The 16,579-nt window shown below is 36.1% G+C and overlaps 1 protein-coding gene across 1 annotated transcript in view; it reads left to right on the top strand.

The window, feature by feature from the left end:
* MTREX (Mtr4 exosome RNA helicase) overlaps positions 1–16,579 on the top strand; it is a 43,933-nt gene that overhangs the window by 24,579 nt on the left and 2,775 nt on the right. Inside the window, exons 16-25 of the mRNA XM_058823415.1 lie at positions 1,395–1,545; positions 3,303–3,475; positions 3,754–3,822; positions 7,929–8,057; positions 9,044–9,154; positions 9,451–9,639; positions 10,682–10,845; positions 12,179–12,284; positions 13,509–13,565; positions 13,971–14,133. Coding sequence (XP_058679398.1) covers positions 1,395–1,545; positions 3,303–3,475; positions 3,754–3,822; positions 7,929–8,057; positions 9,044–9,154; positions 9,451–9,639; positions 10,682–10,845; positions 12,179–12,284; positions 13,509–13,565; positions 13,971–14,133 — 1,312 coding nt within the window. The remainder of the gene's footprint in view (positions 1–1,394; positions 1,546–3,302; positions 3,476–3,753; positions 3,823–7,928; positions 8,058–9,043; positions 9,155–9,450; positions 9,640–10,681; positions 10,846–12,178; positions 12,285–13,508; positions 13,566–13,970; positions 14,134–16,579) is intronic.

Raw genomic sequence — 16,579 nt, 5'->3', positions numbered from 1 at the left:
TCAGGAATCAGGGAGGTATGGTAATGCACGTACTTGTTAACACCTTCAAAGAGCTCTGAAATATTTGTGAGATCTATCTTGGTTTTATAAAAAGCCTGTTTATGTTGCTGTTCTGCTATATTCTGTCCAGCTGTCTGTTGCTTCTGTTTTCCTCTGCTTTAGTTGCACACAAGCTTTAATTTTCTATTTCATAATTCCTGAATTTCCCTTTTATCCTTTCTGAAGGACTGTCTGATACCCATTCCTTTGGAACTAGCTTGGATGAAAGGTTATATGACTGTGGTTGGGCAGTTCTGTACTTCAGAAATGTTGGATCTCTCTCATCTGATTTCAGCAATTTGGTGTATCAAGGTGGCCTTCTGTGCTGACATTTAAGTGAGAGACAGTTTCTCAGGCTTGCCCTTTCTTGGAGAGGCTGTGTGTTCAGCTCTTCTAGATCTTCTTTGGACACTGTTCAAATGTTTTGTTTGTTCTTTGAATAACTGGTTGTTTTAGCCCATATCAATTAAATGTTTACTCTTTCGTAATAACAAGGTTGTCCTCTTGGATAGAACATAATAACAGCCAATGATGAATCAGAACCAAAGATGCATTTACTTAGTACAGTAGTCTTTTTTGACAGAGGACAATAGTAGACATTCTTAAAAAATAAGAATGGATCAAGAAGATAATGGTTCCCTGTAATACTTTCTCACCATCTTTTATTCTTAGGTTGATCAAAATACCTGTACATACTGCATTGTCAAAAAAAAAAAAAAATTAACTTCCCAGAATCCCAGAATGGTGGGGGTTGTAAGGGACCTGTGGTGGTCATCTTTTCCAAAGCCATGGCTCTGTCATCTAGAGCAGGGTGCCCAGGACCATGTCCAGAGGAGAGTTCACAACTTCTCTCAAGCTACCTGCAAGTTACATTAATTTTATAATGAGACATAATTCAAGTTAAAGAACTAACAGATTGTCTATTTTTGTACAAAATTCCCTAGATACCAATGTAATCAGTATATCTTAGGACTTACAAATAAGTGATTTTTTAGTGTTAAAATAATAGATTCCTTTAAATAGCTAAGTAACTATTACTTTCAAGTTAATATCATGGCATCCAAAGTGTAAACTACTGGAAATATCTAAATTTTTTACCTGTCCTTTTCATTCAAATATAATTTATTATATCCTAGCTGTGATATGTACCTATACAGCACAAATACTTTTACATGTTCAGCATAATAAAATTGTTTAGGATTTTATGCAATATGTAATCTAAATTTAAGAGTAATTGTGCAATTAATCAAAGCAGCTCCTCATATGAAATACTGCATTGTGATTTATCCAATGTGTTCTTATATGCAACAATTAATATTTTTTTCAAATTAAAAATGTTCTTGTATCTTTTTCAGGGTTCAGCTGATCCCTTAAACAGTGCTTTCCACCTGACATACAACATGGTATTGAACTTACTTCGAGTGGAGGAAATTAACCCTGAATACATGTTAGAAAAATCATTTTATCAGTTCCAGCATTACAGAACTATTCCAGAAATAGTGGAAAGTAAGTATTGCTGCATATGCTAATGTGAGTAGGCATAATACACAGTAAAGTTGGGTATATTTATTATGCTTTGTTATGCTCTTAAGAGTTTTTACCTGTGCGGTTTTGTCTTCCCTGCCAACAGTTGCCAGTGCACCATTTGTTGCCATGTTATAGTTTCAGTAATTTCCTCTTGTTCTTAGGACCTCTACTGATATGTTCCATCAGTTTATGAAGAGAGCTTTCCTCTGTGAGTCAGACAAGAATGGTTGTCACATCACTAAATTATAGGGTGGGATGAAGGAAGAGCAATTTAAAACGTCCCATGGCTCATTCGAGATGCAGGGAAAAAAAATCTTATGGGAGAAAATCTTTCACCTTTTCGTATCTCAGTACAAGCTGTAAAAAGAACTCAAGTGCACTGCATTCAAGAGTAGTATAGGTGAGAAATACTTAATTATAATACAGAGAAATAATACAGAGAAAAATTCCGAGAGATCTGGGACTTTTAATTGCACTCCACTGAGTAAGTACATTTTGACCTATAATCCTTGAATAGTGAGTTTTCATGAGCCAAAGTCAATGTCTGGAAATTTCAACCAGTGTTTGAGAATGAGTCTTTCAAAACTTAGTCCAGGAGAATCTTAAGAACGTGAGAGGTAATTATGATTATTGAGCAGTTTATCTGTTCATTTCTTAATTGAATGTTAAGAGAGAAAGTGTGCATGTGCATGTAGCTTTGATAGCCATGCAGAGGGAGGGTTTCAGTTATCTTTCTGTTAGTTTGCAGGTGTAGTAGTAGTTAAATATAGTATTTATTTCCCTCTTCCAGTTGGCATGTCTGGATCTTTATTCTGTCATTCCAGCATTGATGTTTAAATAGAAGAATGGAGCTGAAGAACATTTTTCATAGCTCTTGGACAGTTTCAGTTTAGGCACCGTACTGGGCATTAGAATTTTGTAATCCCTTCAGCTGCAATTAAAAACACAAAGGAGAGAATTGGCTATTTAGGCTAAGGAAGAAAATATGCCATGAGTATGAATGGATGGCTTATTTCTGTTAAAAATTGGTAGGTGAAAATAAGGAGCACTTCCCCGAGTTGTCTCTCAAGTCCCAGTGAAGTGGGACTTCCAGGCCACTTACGAGCCTTCAAAAGCAGCATGTAGGAGGATGAGTTGGTAGAGAGGAAAAAAAGATTTTTTTATAGTCTGTTCTTAGTTTTTGTTTGCTGGTGATAATACCAGAATAAGAGAATGAATCATAATGTTTAGAATAAAAACTGATTTGCTTAAATAAGGCATAAAAATGTTGGAGGAAGAAAATACTGATTTTCAACTGATAAATCAGAGCTGAAAACAAGTTAGGAGGACCATCTTCTAACAACTTTCCTCTTGTTGAAACATATCTTTTTAGAAGATATCTTTGAGCAATCTTATTTCTGTAGGAGGAGATAAAAAGCAGTGGTAGATCTTTCTACAAAATCATTGCAAGTTTTGATGGGGCTTCTGTGCAAACCTAGATCAGTTATTCCTGGATAATTGGGTGCCAGCCTATGCCAGTTTCTCAAGCTTGTTTATTTTAAGAAAATAACACTGGTATTTAATTCAGTGGACAAATTTACAGATTTCTAGCTTTCCAGAGAATGGATTATCGTAAGTAAAAAATTAGTACTAGAAGTGGTCACAAAATATTAATCATGGAGATCTGAAAGTGAAACACTGATTCCTTAATCTGTGTGCAGCTATTAATTTTCATTACATTTTCCTTTTCATTATAGGAGTCAATAATTTGGAAGCACAGTACAACAAAATTGTAATTCCCAATGAAGAAAATGTGGTGATATACTATAGAATCCGCCAGCAGCTTGCAAAACTGGGTAAAGATATTGAAGAGTATATTCACAAACCAAAGTACTGCTTGCCCTTTCTACAGCCAGGAAGACTAGTAAAGGTAATTTGATTTTTCTTTTGTTTTGTTTTTCATTTCTACCTATTTGTGAAATCTGCAAGGTTCATTTATGTCTGCTAGTTTACCTACATATGTCACACTAAGCACCAATTTTGACTTGAGTTTCTTTGCTAAGCATTCAGTAATGCATTAAAATAAATACTGTTTTCATGATTATTAGTAGTCCACGACTGCTATTGTAAATACCAAAAATATAAAATGTTGTGCTTGCCAGGATGTTGTTATATGTGTTATGTTATAACATCTTGTAATATTTCCAGGTGAAGAATGAAGGTGATGACTATGGATGGGGAGTGGTTGTTAATTTCTCTAAGAAATCAAATGTTAAGGTAAAATACACATTCTCTCCATTACCAAAATATATACCTGACTGTTTTTTCTGAAAATAAGATAAAACTTCTATTTATTTATACTTCTCAAAGGCAAAAAAATTTCCTTTTACCCCAAATTTACAAAAAGCTCTGAACTTCTTGAAGTGAAAGTGTAAAGAAATGAAGCTGTAGAGGATGAAGGAAACTCCAAGTCTGGTGTTCAGTTTTTAACTTTTAATATATTTGTGGAAGAAATGCTTGCTTGTACATACCACTGAAAACGTTTCAAACTAAGTTGTTTCCGAAATGTTGCCAGTGCTAATTTAAGCTGTTCATGAGAAAGATACTTTAATGTTTTCTCTCAGAAAATCTACAGAAGCCCTAAGAGAAGGCTGAGAACAGTGGGAGACTGACATTTAGCTCTATGAAGAAGGTTATCTTAAACTGGCAAACTTTGCTTTGAGTCCTAATTAGGACATGAAACAGGGAATAGCTTGTCCTCTGAGACGTTGCCATAAACTTGGAAAATTAAAATACAAAGAGAGCAAAACAGTAGAAATGGATCTGAGGACATTTGGAAGAAAAGACAGGGCAGTGATGCAATAGAAGCCAGACTTCCAGAAATGCATTTTCATAGTTGGTCTCTGTGTAACCCTTAGATGATATGTTGGTCTCCCTTTCAAAAATGTTTTGACCAGCTACTCAGCTCTGTAAATGAAAACCTAAGTTACAACCATATTCTTCTGTGATAGCATTTTGGCTGTAATTTTAGCAGAGCATTGGCTTTATTTGCTAGATCTAAATGCAAAGTTGTATCTGTTAAATTCTGGTGGTGCCTGTTCATTGTGGCACCTTTTGGTGCTTTTCTACCATATATTCACTAAAGAGGAAATGAGAAAAATGTGTTCATACAGAACTTATTAGAAGAGATTCTGTTTTGTTTTCCATCTTCCTTTTGAAAATCATATTTCTTTCTTTTTTCAAGTTGAAAAACTGGGCTGTTACTGCTGCTGCTTAAATCTTTGGTTGTGGATTGCTTTTCACATAGAGACACACAGCAATAAACCAGATTGTCCCCTAGTCCCAGCTTTCTCTGTGAAATTGCCAACTTCTGTGTCACTTGGAGGCATTTCTTCTATCTGCGTCATATTTTATTCACATATATATTTGCCTTCCCTATCTGGCCTGTGTCACTGTTATATGAACCTTTGGGCTTGAATATTAGCTTTGAAATTATGGACTGTTTTGTAAGAGATGGATGTGACTCCAGCAGCTCTTTTTTCATTAAGTTGTTCTAGCAGCTGGATTGAATTTTTCCTTCTGAGTGTGTGGATGGAAAGAATGACAGTAGGTGCTGGGAATTAAGGAACAAACTTAAAGCTATGTAACTTCTAAAGTCAGTATGAAAGACTAGTTTCTGTGAGCAGAGGCAAAACAAATTACTTAAAGAAGGTATTGTTTACCCGTTTTAGTGTCTGTTCAATGCATTTTTGTCCTGAGACACAGATGTCATTCCCCTTTACTAATTAAAGTATACCAGTATACTTATTTAGTACCAGAAAGATATTACTTATGCTGTATCTTTAGACCTTCATCTGCTTCTAAGAGCAGTTCTTTGGGTTTACTTTTAGGAATTATGTTGAATTCAGTCTATATCACTAGTTCAGTTGCAAAATTTTCTTTGCTATATCATAGTTCCTAAATCCTTTTTTAAATGAGAAATCTGTACAATTAATAATGAATTTCAGGTTAAAGTATGTCTGTATTTCACATAATACTCCTTCTTCTTTGCACTGTGAAAGCAAATGCATGAGCTATGTCAATTATGTTTATTATTAATTATGTGTAGCTGCTTTTCCAATATGATTAGACAAATCAGTGTTCCATGAAACTGTCAATACAAACAGCACTTTCCTGTCTACTGTTGTTCGGAATAGAATTTGTCTCAAGCAGAGATGCTTGCTATATATCCTGCATTATAGTAGGCAGCACAATAACTATGTCCTTTGGAATTTATAAAACCCCATAAAAGTTTTTGAGTGAGAATTTTATTTCCACTGGATTGTGTCACCAGTGAGCTTATGCTACTGTTGTGCTCTTGATGGTATTATTTCATCGCTGATTCTAGACATGAAATTTTTGTCTCTTAACAATTATTGATAGCAAATTTTGAGATGCTGCAGTTCTATCTTCCCTAGATTATTATAATCCTTTTATATTTATAACGTTTACTACATAAACATCTCTTTTAGTGCTGTGTCATGGTCATTGAATTTTCCGTAAGTTTGATATTACTTATCTGGGACTCTGAATTTGTTATTTGTTCTATCCTTCTTGGTTCTGGGGCACAATCATCCTTATTTTGTTTTGTTTCCAAACACTTGAAGTAAGAGCTGTTTCAGGGCAAATCTAAAATCCTAAGAATTTAAATAATTCTTCAGTACTCTGCTCAAAAGGGCTTAATTTTGTTCTGTGAATTGATGCAGCATGAATTAAAGAATCATTTGAACTTGATATTACAGAGAAGTCTATGGCTAACAATTGTTTTAAAGGTTCTAGTCTCCTCTTATTCTTGCATATAGAAACGTCCATTGCTGTTCTAGGGTGTAGTGGTTTTTAGTACCTATACTGTTGTAAGAAACGCATGGAAGGAAACAGTACACGTTAAGAAAAGCAGTTGTAGATTGACTCACATCTAGTCAGCATTTTCTCAAGGATGTTGGTGTATATAAACTTAAGGAGAATAATATTAGCAGCAGCTGTTTATGATTTTTATACTCCTGCTTTACTAGTAAGTTTACAGTACAATCACAGGTAAAAATATTTTTTCCTCTCTTTTTAGACATTTTCTAGACATCTCTAATTCTAGTATTTTCTGTAGCACATTTGTGCAGCTATGAGTGAGCTTCATTCAAGTCAGCAGTACCTTTCCTGGCTTTGTCTGGATAGTGATCTGGTAGATGTGGGTGTTTTAAAATTGTAATTTAGAGGGTGGCAGTGGTTTGGATCTCCTACATTGCTGTGAGTGCTTTCTGCAAATGTAGGATATAACTCAGAGGAACAGTTTCTTCCTCAGCAAGTAATTGGCATTTCTTGAAGAAATAATTTAGCTTGTACAACAGGATAACTCTGTTTTTCTCCTTAGTTTATGATGGCACTTTCTTGTAGCAATTCTGAGAATATCTTAAAAATGCCAGCTGGCATGCAGTGAAATAAAATAGTATGTTGTAGATTTGTAATGAATAATATTGCCCAGTAAAAGTGAACTGAGTTAAGATGGGATTCTGAAAATAATGTTTTCTTTTCCTCTTGTATTTGGAAGCAAAAAGCTTACACATGGTACTTTAAAAAAGACTGGCAATAGTTATTTGGATCAACATGCAGTAGGGTTGTTCAAATACACTCCTACTATGAGCAAGTATTTTTAGGACTTCAAACAGAAGAAAGTTATAGGCCTAACACAAAAGGCAGACATCACCTTTTAAAGCGGTGTGTAAAAAAGGTTATGGCCTTGTGAACAGTAGTCTTTAATCACCACATCTACATGTTTGTGTTCTTTAAATGAATGTCGGATGTTATGGATACAGTTTGGGTTGTGTAAAGATGCACCCTGCAAGACGCTGCTTTCTGCTTGCCACAGACACAAGCTGTTATGTTTGAAAGATTTTTTTGCGGTCTTTGTTGTGCATGAAAACTTGAACCTGCAAACCTGCAAATTAAAGAGATCCCCCAAATTTTGGTGGTTTTTTTTTTCAAATGCAAAATTCAGTACTGCTAGCATGATGCAAATATGCATTACAGTTTTAAAGCATACTGACTTACTTCAAATGAGCTACATACAGAAGAAAATGCAGATGCAGCTGAAACTTCAATCAGACTTTAGGCTACTCTGGCAGTATGGAGGAGGGCAATTTTTTCAAGTATATTTTTCTATGGGGGGATCTTTCAATCAGTTTACCAGATGTGGGTTTTGAGAATGTAGTACAACACTGAGCTGATACTCTGTAAGAGACATAGCTAATTTTGTACCTTTAATGTTGGAGAAATCATGTGTTTTTCATTCATTCCTGTTTGTATTTTAAAATAACTGCTACAGACCTGCTCTTTTTTTGTACCCTCAACAGCCAAATTCTGGTGAATTGGACCCATTGTATGTAGTCGAAGTGCTCCTGCGCTGCAGCAAAGACAGTTTGAAAAATTCTGCTACTGAGTCTGCAAAGCCAGCCAGACCTGATGAGAGAGGAGAGATGCAGGTTTGTTACATGTTTTTATTCTCAGTAGTTCCTTATAAACTTTCCCAAGTCTTCATTTCCAAACCATTTGCACACTGGTAAAAGAGGGTCTGATGCATTTAAGAAAGAGAAAGGCATACAGATTCTAACTCTGCCTTCTTAATAAATTAAAGTAATCAATTTTTAGTAGTACCGTTTGACAGATGCTTTTTTTTTTAGCAATATCTTGTCTCTGGAATAGAATTCCTTTTTATTTATGAAAATTATTAAGACTGGAAAAGGTTTTCAAGATCATTTAGTCCAACCCTTGAATGTCATCTTATCACTTACATTATAGCACGATGTGCCACATCCAGTTGTTTCTTGAACCCTTCCAGAGAAGGTGACTCCACCACCTCTCTGGACAGCTGCACAAAACTCATTCTAAAAATAAATTGATTTTTTTTGTTTTAAGTGAAAATATTTGCACTATTTAAAATTTTCAAATTGAAACCCTTGATATTTCAAATATCAAGACAAACAGTTACACTGCCTTTTAATTTGTCTGCAGGTTTGTTCTCAGAAACTCCATTTAAACCTTGGAGTTTAATGCAGTAGTGATTCTTCATGGTGTCATGATGGTTTTCATACTTAGGAAGATGTATTTTCTGTCTTGATGTTCTCTGCTGGTAGCATTCTTAGTTAAGTATATGACAATAATCAGTCTGGTTTGGATCAGAAGAGGTATTCCAATAAGTAAGATGCAAGGTAATAGAAAAGCTGCTGTTTTGTTTTCAGTTGTAATCTTTCTCCACATGTAACTGCATTCAGAATTTTCCCATTTGGACAATTACTTTTCTTCTTTGTGAATGCTTTAGGTTATTGGTCGCATTTTCCTGCTTTCTGATATTCCTTTACCCGCTACTTACCGCACTGTCTTCCTTTTCCCTTGAAAAGGTTTTGCCATGAACAAATAATAAGAGGTATGTGTTTTACTGATTTATGAGTTACTACACTCTCTTTGATAGGTTGTTCCTGTTTTGGTGCATCTTGTCTCAGCTATCAGCAGTATCCGCCTCTACATACCAAAAGACCTGAGGCCTATTGATAACAGGCAAAGTGTGTTAAAATCTGTACTGGTAAGTTCCACTAGACTGTGTAAGTACTCTGCTCTGCTTAGTGAGGTACTCTTAAACCCAAGGCAACTTGTAAAGAAATTTGTGTAAAGTTTCTGTCACACCCTTATTCTTTAAAGGCGTTGGCAGCCACAATGTCAATTGTTTTTCCTTGTCAAGTAATTTTAAACAGATTTTGAGAACTCCTGAAACATCACATAACTTTAACATTACAGCCTCCTGTGTCTCTATAGTTGTGCCAGCTAATTTTACTGTTACTTATCTTCAAAAAAAAAAACAAAACTTTTTCATCATTTTAGGAGGTACAGAGACGTTTTCCTGATGGAGTACCCTTACTAGATCCTATTGATGACATGGGCATCAAGGACCAAGGGTTGAAAAAAGTAATCCAAAAAATAGAGGCATTTGAGCATAGGATGTATTCACATCCTCTTCACAACGATCCAAACTTGGAAACCATATACAAACTTTGTGAAAAAAAAGCACAGGTAAAGATACAAACCAAATTACTTTGTGTTTAGTTACAGAGGGGGGAGGGAGGTTGTCTTTCTACTTCCTTTTATTTTTATTTGCAAAGCCCAAATCAACTCTTTTAAATTTACTGAATCTCACTAACAAAATGGCTGAGTTGGTAGTATGCCCTTCCTTGGTACAAATGTACGTCTGAAAAGAAAGCTTCAGAGGAAATTTTCAGGAATTAGAAGGTTACAGGGGTCTTTTTCACTGATTAGACGTAGCACAATGCTGTGTAGGAAAAGTCTTCATAGATAATTTTAATTGATATTTTTAATACATTTGTGCAAACCTAAGTTGAATTGATGGGGCTTATTAGCTTGAGTAACGCACCAGAGAAATCATTGTGCTTCTGCTTCCTGAGCTGACTCTCAGCCTGGAAGCAATTACTTGTTTTGTATAGAGTTGTACTGTCTTAGGCTGAAATCAGTTATGCATAAAACCAGCTTTCATATTTTTCTGCTGCTTGAGAAAACAGATTCTCCAGGAGCCACTTCACCGAAGTGAGGTGGTTCTGGAATGGGCAGCACAGAGTTGCCTGTGGTAAGACCTGATTGACCGAGCAGCTTTTTGTGAAGGTGTCTGCTGTATGGATGTAGATGGTGACTGTGATGAACTGCAAGCCACTGGAGAAGTTCTAATAGCAGAAAATTATGCCTTACATTTCATTGAATAATTGGTTAGCTGAGACTTAGTATAGGTCTTAGAAGATGAGTGCTCACTTCTCAACAGAGAATTTTTTGTCATTTAGTGTGGACTGATTTGGTTTGTTTCCCACTGTGGGTAAATAGCTTAACTTCCCAGGCTTACCAGGTAAATGGAGCTGACTTTTTTACTATTATTATAAAATCAGTTTTAAAACTTCCTCTTAGAATTCTTAGGCAAGTCAACTTGTGAAGTAGTATGTTCATATACCATTGTTCTGAGGCATTTATGTAAATTAAACAATGTCTTTAAAACAGTTGCGTCTGTTAAACCAGCAAGGTGTAATTCCTCTTCTTCTGGCCCCCCACCCAGATTGCTATGGATATTAAAGTAGCAAAGCGAGAATTGAAGAAAGCCAGAACTGTCCTGCAAATGGATGAACTCAAATGCCGCAAGCGTGTTTTGAGAAGACTGGGGTTTGCCACGTCTTCAGATGTTATTGAGATGAAAGGACGGGTTGCTTGTGAAATCAGCAGGTAACTGGCTTCTGTGCAAGCTGTTCATTGTCGTGTATATACACATTATTGTCCTTGCTAAAATTAGTACATTATGTTTATATTTTAAAGTTTTGAGAAAATTAGAAAAGGATTCTTTAAGAGACTCTGTTCTGTGTAATAAATATAATATGCTGATTCAAGCAGCGTAAGTAAAGTAGCAACTTAAGGACAAAATACAATAGGTTTTAATATTAAAATGTAGACATGAAAATGGCAAAACAATAGGCTTTTTGTGCCTGACTTGCATAGTAGCATGTGTTTTCATGTAATGTTGTACATTGCATGAGGGGAAGGTCTTGATTTCTGTGGTTGACATTGGACCAGGATTGTTGGTACAATCACTCAGAAATGAGTGTAGCAATGATTGTCAGCAGTTACCAAGTCACTGACAGGTTTGCAATAGAGCGAAATTGCTTCCAAAGGAATCTGTGAAGTGATGCATTTTACTGTAATACATTTATCAGGTACATATATATTGAAAAAGGTGAAAAAAATCATGAATCAGACTTTAATATCTTACAGTGTAACTCAGATTTTGATAGGATTTTGTATTTTTCAAAGTCACAGTGACTGCTGTACTCCTTGTCTTACAGGTAAGTTTATTTGATAGCTAATTGTCTTGCAAAATCTGATACCAAGTAGGGAAGCTGAATCTGAGTTTTATTTACTTCCTGACTGTCTGGAATGGTTTGAGTTACACATCTCTCTTTTTAAAAAATCATACGTTGTTTTTCTCCCATCCTATACATTTTTTTTTGATTACCCCAAAAATAGAGGTGTTTTATCCAAATAAATATGTTTGGAGTTTGTATCTGCATCATGTAGTTACTTTTATAATTCATGATTAAGTCTTTATTCCTCAAGTAAATTGAAGCAAGTTTGTTCCTTTCTTCAGTATTTTGGAAATATCCAATTGAATTTTTTCTAAGCAGCAACAGTACTAGTTTTAGTCCTTTTCTGAAGTTACCTAACTCCCTAGTTCTTTCTGATCTCTTGATATTCTGTCTGAGAGAAACTGACTAACTCAGCTGTTCATACTAACTCATATGATCTGTCAGGAGAGTTTTATTGTAGTCCAGTAAGTGCTTTTAGTTTATTTAAAATACTGTTGCAGTCTCTTAATCATTAGCATTCTGCTTAAGAGGCTAGTACACTTGTTTGTGTGTATGTGTATTTTGTGTTCTAACAGCAAAATTAAGATGCTGGTTTTTTAATCCATATCCAGTTGCTTCAGAAAACAGATTATTAGTTCTTCATTTAAAAATTACATATCAGTAAGTCCTTCCCCTAAGCTTCATTCTTTTTATTTTAGTGCTGATGAACTACTCCTGACGGAAATGATGTTCAATGGTCTTTTCAATGATTTGTCTGCAGAGCAGGCAACTGCACTACTCAGCTGTTTCGTGTTTCAAGAGAATGTGAGTTACTTCTTCAATTCAAGAACTCTAGACATTCCTGTCTTTTAACAATACTGTTTTTAATTCAATTGCAGAAATTGGTCATAATAGTATGAGCCATTGCACATTTTTGATTGCTTTCTAAGATGTTTGACATGAACTCCTGTTGAATTTGGCGAAAACATTTCAGCTTCAATGCTAAAGTCTCTTTCCTCAAGAGACACCCCAAAGGTTGTGTTAAATTGCAGTCTTCCTCCTGCAATGAAGCAGTATCATTAGATTGTCAGCATGTGCTGCTATTAATACACACATACCCCTCCATATAACTGAAAATGTAGAATGATCATCTCAGGAAGATGCTCAGCAATAACTGCACCCTGCACTCTGGGATGAGCATATATTTAATCCTCAGACATGCCTGTGTTACGTTACATGGTCAGTACCCTTGACTATTGATTGAAATGGCAGTACCATATGGAATTGATGCCCAGAAGGCTGTTAAAATCAGACCATATGTTTTTAAAAGCATGGGCTTTTAATACCAGATGTTACTGTGTTCCACCTGCAGGCTGTATAAAAGGGTAGTATCACCCCAGAAAATTAGTAAAAATAAAAATAAACTTCCATATGAAACACTTTTGCAAGTAGGTAGCAAGATGTAACACTCAGGTTGATTCTAAATATGGAAAAACCAGTGGCAGCAGATGCTAATGCATTCAGTTTGTTTTTAGAAGGGAAACCAAGGTAAGCCATTGTTAATTAGAATATTGGGATTCACTCAACAATAGTACTTGAGTCTAAACAGCTAGGGCATAAAGATAATCCTGTGTTTTGAAAAGCCATATTTTTATATATTGCCACTGATGCTTAAGTTATTAAAAACATTTTGTATTCTTAAAAGCTTGTAATTGTCGAAGTAGTTAATAGCAGTTAATTTGTCAATTGAAAACTATGATACAGTGAAATAGAGGGAATTTTGGAAGTATCCAGAAAGCAGGTGCCGCATTTCATAATGTTGGTATACTGTACAGAAAGATTTTGTTTTCTGGTCTAGTTTGAGGAACAAACATTCGGGGAATTCAGTAATTTAATATTAATTTAATATTTGGCACTCAATATGTTAAAGAATTTATTGGAATTATGTAGAGTGGCAGTATCATGCATTGAACTTCTGCTTTTACATTTAATTTGGTAAAGAGCAAATGTATGGGAGCACTTGAGATTGTTTATTATCTTCTTTTTCAGTCCAGTGAAATGCCAAAACTGACTGAACAGTTGGCAGGACCACTTCGGCAAATGCAGGTAATTAGAAATCTGAGCTCAAGGTTAATGTTAACACGAGCAAAGCTCTTAAGTAATGTATAATAAGTGTGAAGACCTAATTTTGCACCATCAGTGAATTCAGCTGGCACTGCACGTGATTTTGCAATGTGTAATTAATAATACGTTATATGGTGTGCAAGAAATCTTTATGCTAATTTAGAACATGCCTCTAAAAGTTTTATAAGCTTGCTTGCTGCACTGTAGATTCTTAGTGTAGGCAGACTTCATGTAAAGAGTGGTTTACTTTCTGATTATGAGTAATTTCACACTAAAAAGAAAACTTCATCCTGTAATGCAGTACCTAATAATGTGCATGTCTTTTTGTTACTTAAATTCTTAACTCTGGTTAAGTATAATATAAATACAAAATATTTTATTTTAAAGGAGTGTGCAAAAAGAATCGCCAAAGTGTCAGCAGAAGCAAAACTGGAAACTGATGAAGAAAATTACTTGAATTCTTTCAGACCCAACCTAATGGATGTTGTGTATACATGGGCAAATGGAGCTAACTTTGCTCACATCTGCAAAATGACAGATGTCTTTGAAGGTACGCTAATCAATTGTTCTTTAGAAGGTATGAGTTGATAATTTCACAAGAGGGAGTGGTAATACTGAATAACCTTATCATAAACTCAGATGTATTCAAGCATCTGTATGGCTAAAATCAGGTGGGGAAAAAATCTTTACTATATATTTAAATTTATACTTACACACTGATATGATTTAGAATCTAGATTCCCTTTTTAAAGGGATATCTCTGTATTCTAAAATCTTTCTATAAAACTCAGAAATTCTAAGCATTACAACAAAAGGTAATGCTTACTTTTTCTAGTTAAAGGGAAAAACAACATGTTCCAAATGCTTGTCATCAGGAAGTACAGGTCTTGCATTTGTCCTCATTATAGTTAAGTTTTTTTTTCTTTGGTATAACCAGTTCTTCCTGCTGACTTAATGACAGAAGTGAAAAGTGGTAACCAAGTCTCTCTTTTGAATAGTTTTGCACAGAAGTGCAATGGAGATAGTTGCAAAGCCTAGATATAACGTGTCAGGTGGATTAATTTGGTTCCTAGAGGTTGTCAAACAAGAACAGTCAACACTAAAGGTCAGGCCAGAATGAAAAACCAGCCTGTTGGAAGTTGTGAAGAGCAGGGTGGATGCACCACTCTTAGGAGTCTTCGTTTTTGAAGTTGTTAGTGTCACTGTTGCCTCCCTCAAATGCCATTTTCTTCTTCACAAAGGTTTGCAGATTCCCTTATAACAAGGGAATTCATGCACATAATTTATGCATGTAATCCAATGCATAGACCCAGGAATTTTCTGAAGAAAGTTGCTTTTGAGCAGTACAAATCCTGGCAGTCTTTGCTTCTGCTGTCAGCAGATTCCTCCTATTTCAATGAGTATCTGAGCCTTCCATTTGCTATGGAAGCACCCTGAGTATGTGGAACATTGAAGCAGCTGGCTTATGTTTTACATTGACACTTTAATGTTCAGAATACACTGGGCCGTAACATTTTCCATTTACCACATTTGTACTAAGACAGTCAGCTTTGTTCTACTCAATAGTGCCAGCTTCCTCAAAATGAGATCTTAGTGGCCTGTTTTGAGATCATCTCTTTTAACAGGGGTTAATGCATGATTCTTCCCTTAACTTTCAGTAGGCTGGTTTTCCGTGCTTTCTGTCCCTATCCAAAATGAAGGGAAGCACTTCAGGCATCCATTGTTGGTTATGTGTCCCTTAAGTGGATTGTGTTCCTAAATCCCAGAGTAGTTTTCCTTGGTTATCCAAGTAACTGTAGTGATTTAAAAGAAAATCAGAATACAAAATAAGCCTAAGTGTTCCAAGAACAAGTGTGTTTGCCACAAAGTGGAGTAGCATTGATTTGCTTATGAAAATACCTTGTCTTTAAGCTGAAATATGTGGTGGGAAGAAATAAAAATAAGAGCAGCTTTTAAAAGCCATTAGGGAAGAACTCTAAACAGAGTTAAATGTCTTATGTGTTAACTGCAGATCAGCTCCTGCTTTATGGAAGTATAAACAATAATAATTAATTTTAAAATTGCCGTTTTCTTGAACATAAAACTATGTGTGCAGCAAGCCCAGCTACGCTGCCTGTAATGAGTACTCCCTGGAACGGCTGTCGCAGTTGGCCTTGTAAATGGAGACGAGCAGGATCTTTGACAGCTGAGCCAGGGCTGCCCCAGTGCAGCACTGCCATGCTCGGGGCAGCTGCCCTCAGGTCGCTTGTGTTGGTGTGTGCTCTGTGCTCAGTAGCCTATGGGTGGGCTTTTCCATCTCCTGTCATTACAAACTGCTGCTCTTACACAAACTGTTCTCACTGTAGAAACTGTCATGGCCTAGTGAGCCCCTATGAATGCTTTTTAGAAGAGAAGCATTAACTTTATCATGTCCCATTTTCCCAGGAGCTATGAACAATGCACTTTTCATACTCTCTTTTTTTTTTTTTCCCCAAATATTATATCTTAAGGGGTAGTAAAAAGGTTGTAGAAACCAAACCCCCTCCAGTGAGCAAATCCCCTAGATTTGGTTGCTCAGAGCCCCATCCAACATGACCTTGAATGTTTACATGTATTGAAAGGTCACAATAAGGTCTCCCTGGAGCCTTCTCTTCTCTAGGCTGAACAACCCCAACTCTCTCAGCCTGTCCTCAAAGGAGACCTGTTCCATCTCTGATCATCCTGGTGGCCCTCCTCTGGACTCGCTCCAACAGGTTGATGTCCTTCCTGTGCTGGGGACCCCAGAGCTGGATGCAGCACTGCAGGTGGGGTCTCATGAGAGCAGAGAGGCAGAATCACCTCTCTTGCCCTGCTGGCCACACTGCTTTGGATATAATTGGCTTTCTGGGCTGCAGGTGCACATTGATGGGTCATATAACCTGTCATCCAGCAGCATCCCCAAGTCCCTCTCAGTAGGGCTGCTCTCAAGCCCTTCATCCCATATTTACCCATTAACAGTTATTTTGCCTACAGTAATT

Source organism: Ammospiza caudacuta, chromosome Z (assembly GCF_027887145.1).
Source record: "Ammospiza caudacuta isolate bAmmCau1 chromosome Z, bAmmCau1.pri, whole genome shotgun sequence".
Classification (NCBI taxonomy): Eukaryota; Metazoa; Chordata; class Aves; order Passeriformes; family Passerellidae; genus Ammospiza; species Ammospiza caudacuta.
This window is presented reverse-complemented; position numbering and strand designations above follow the sequence as displayed.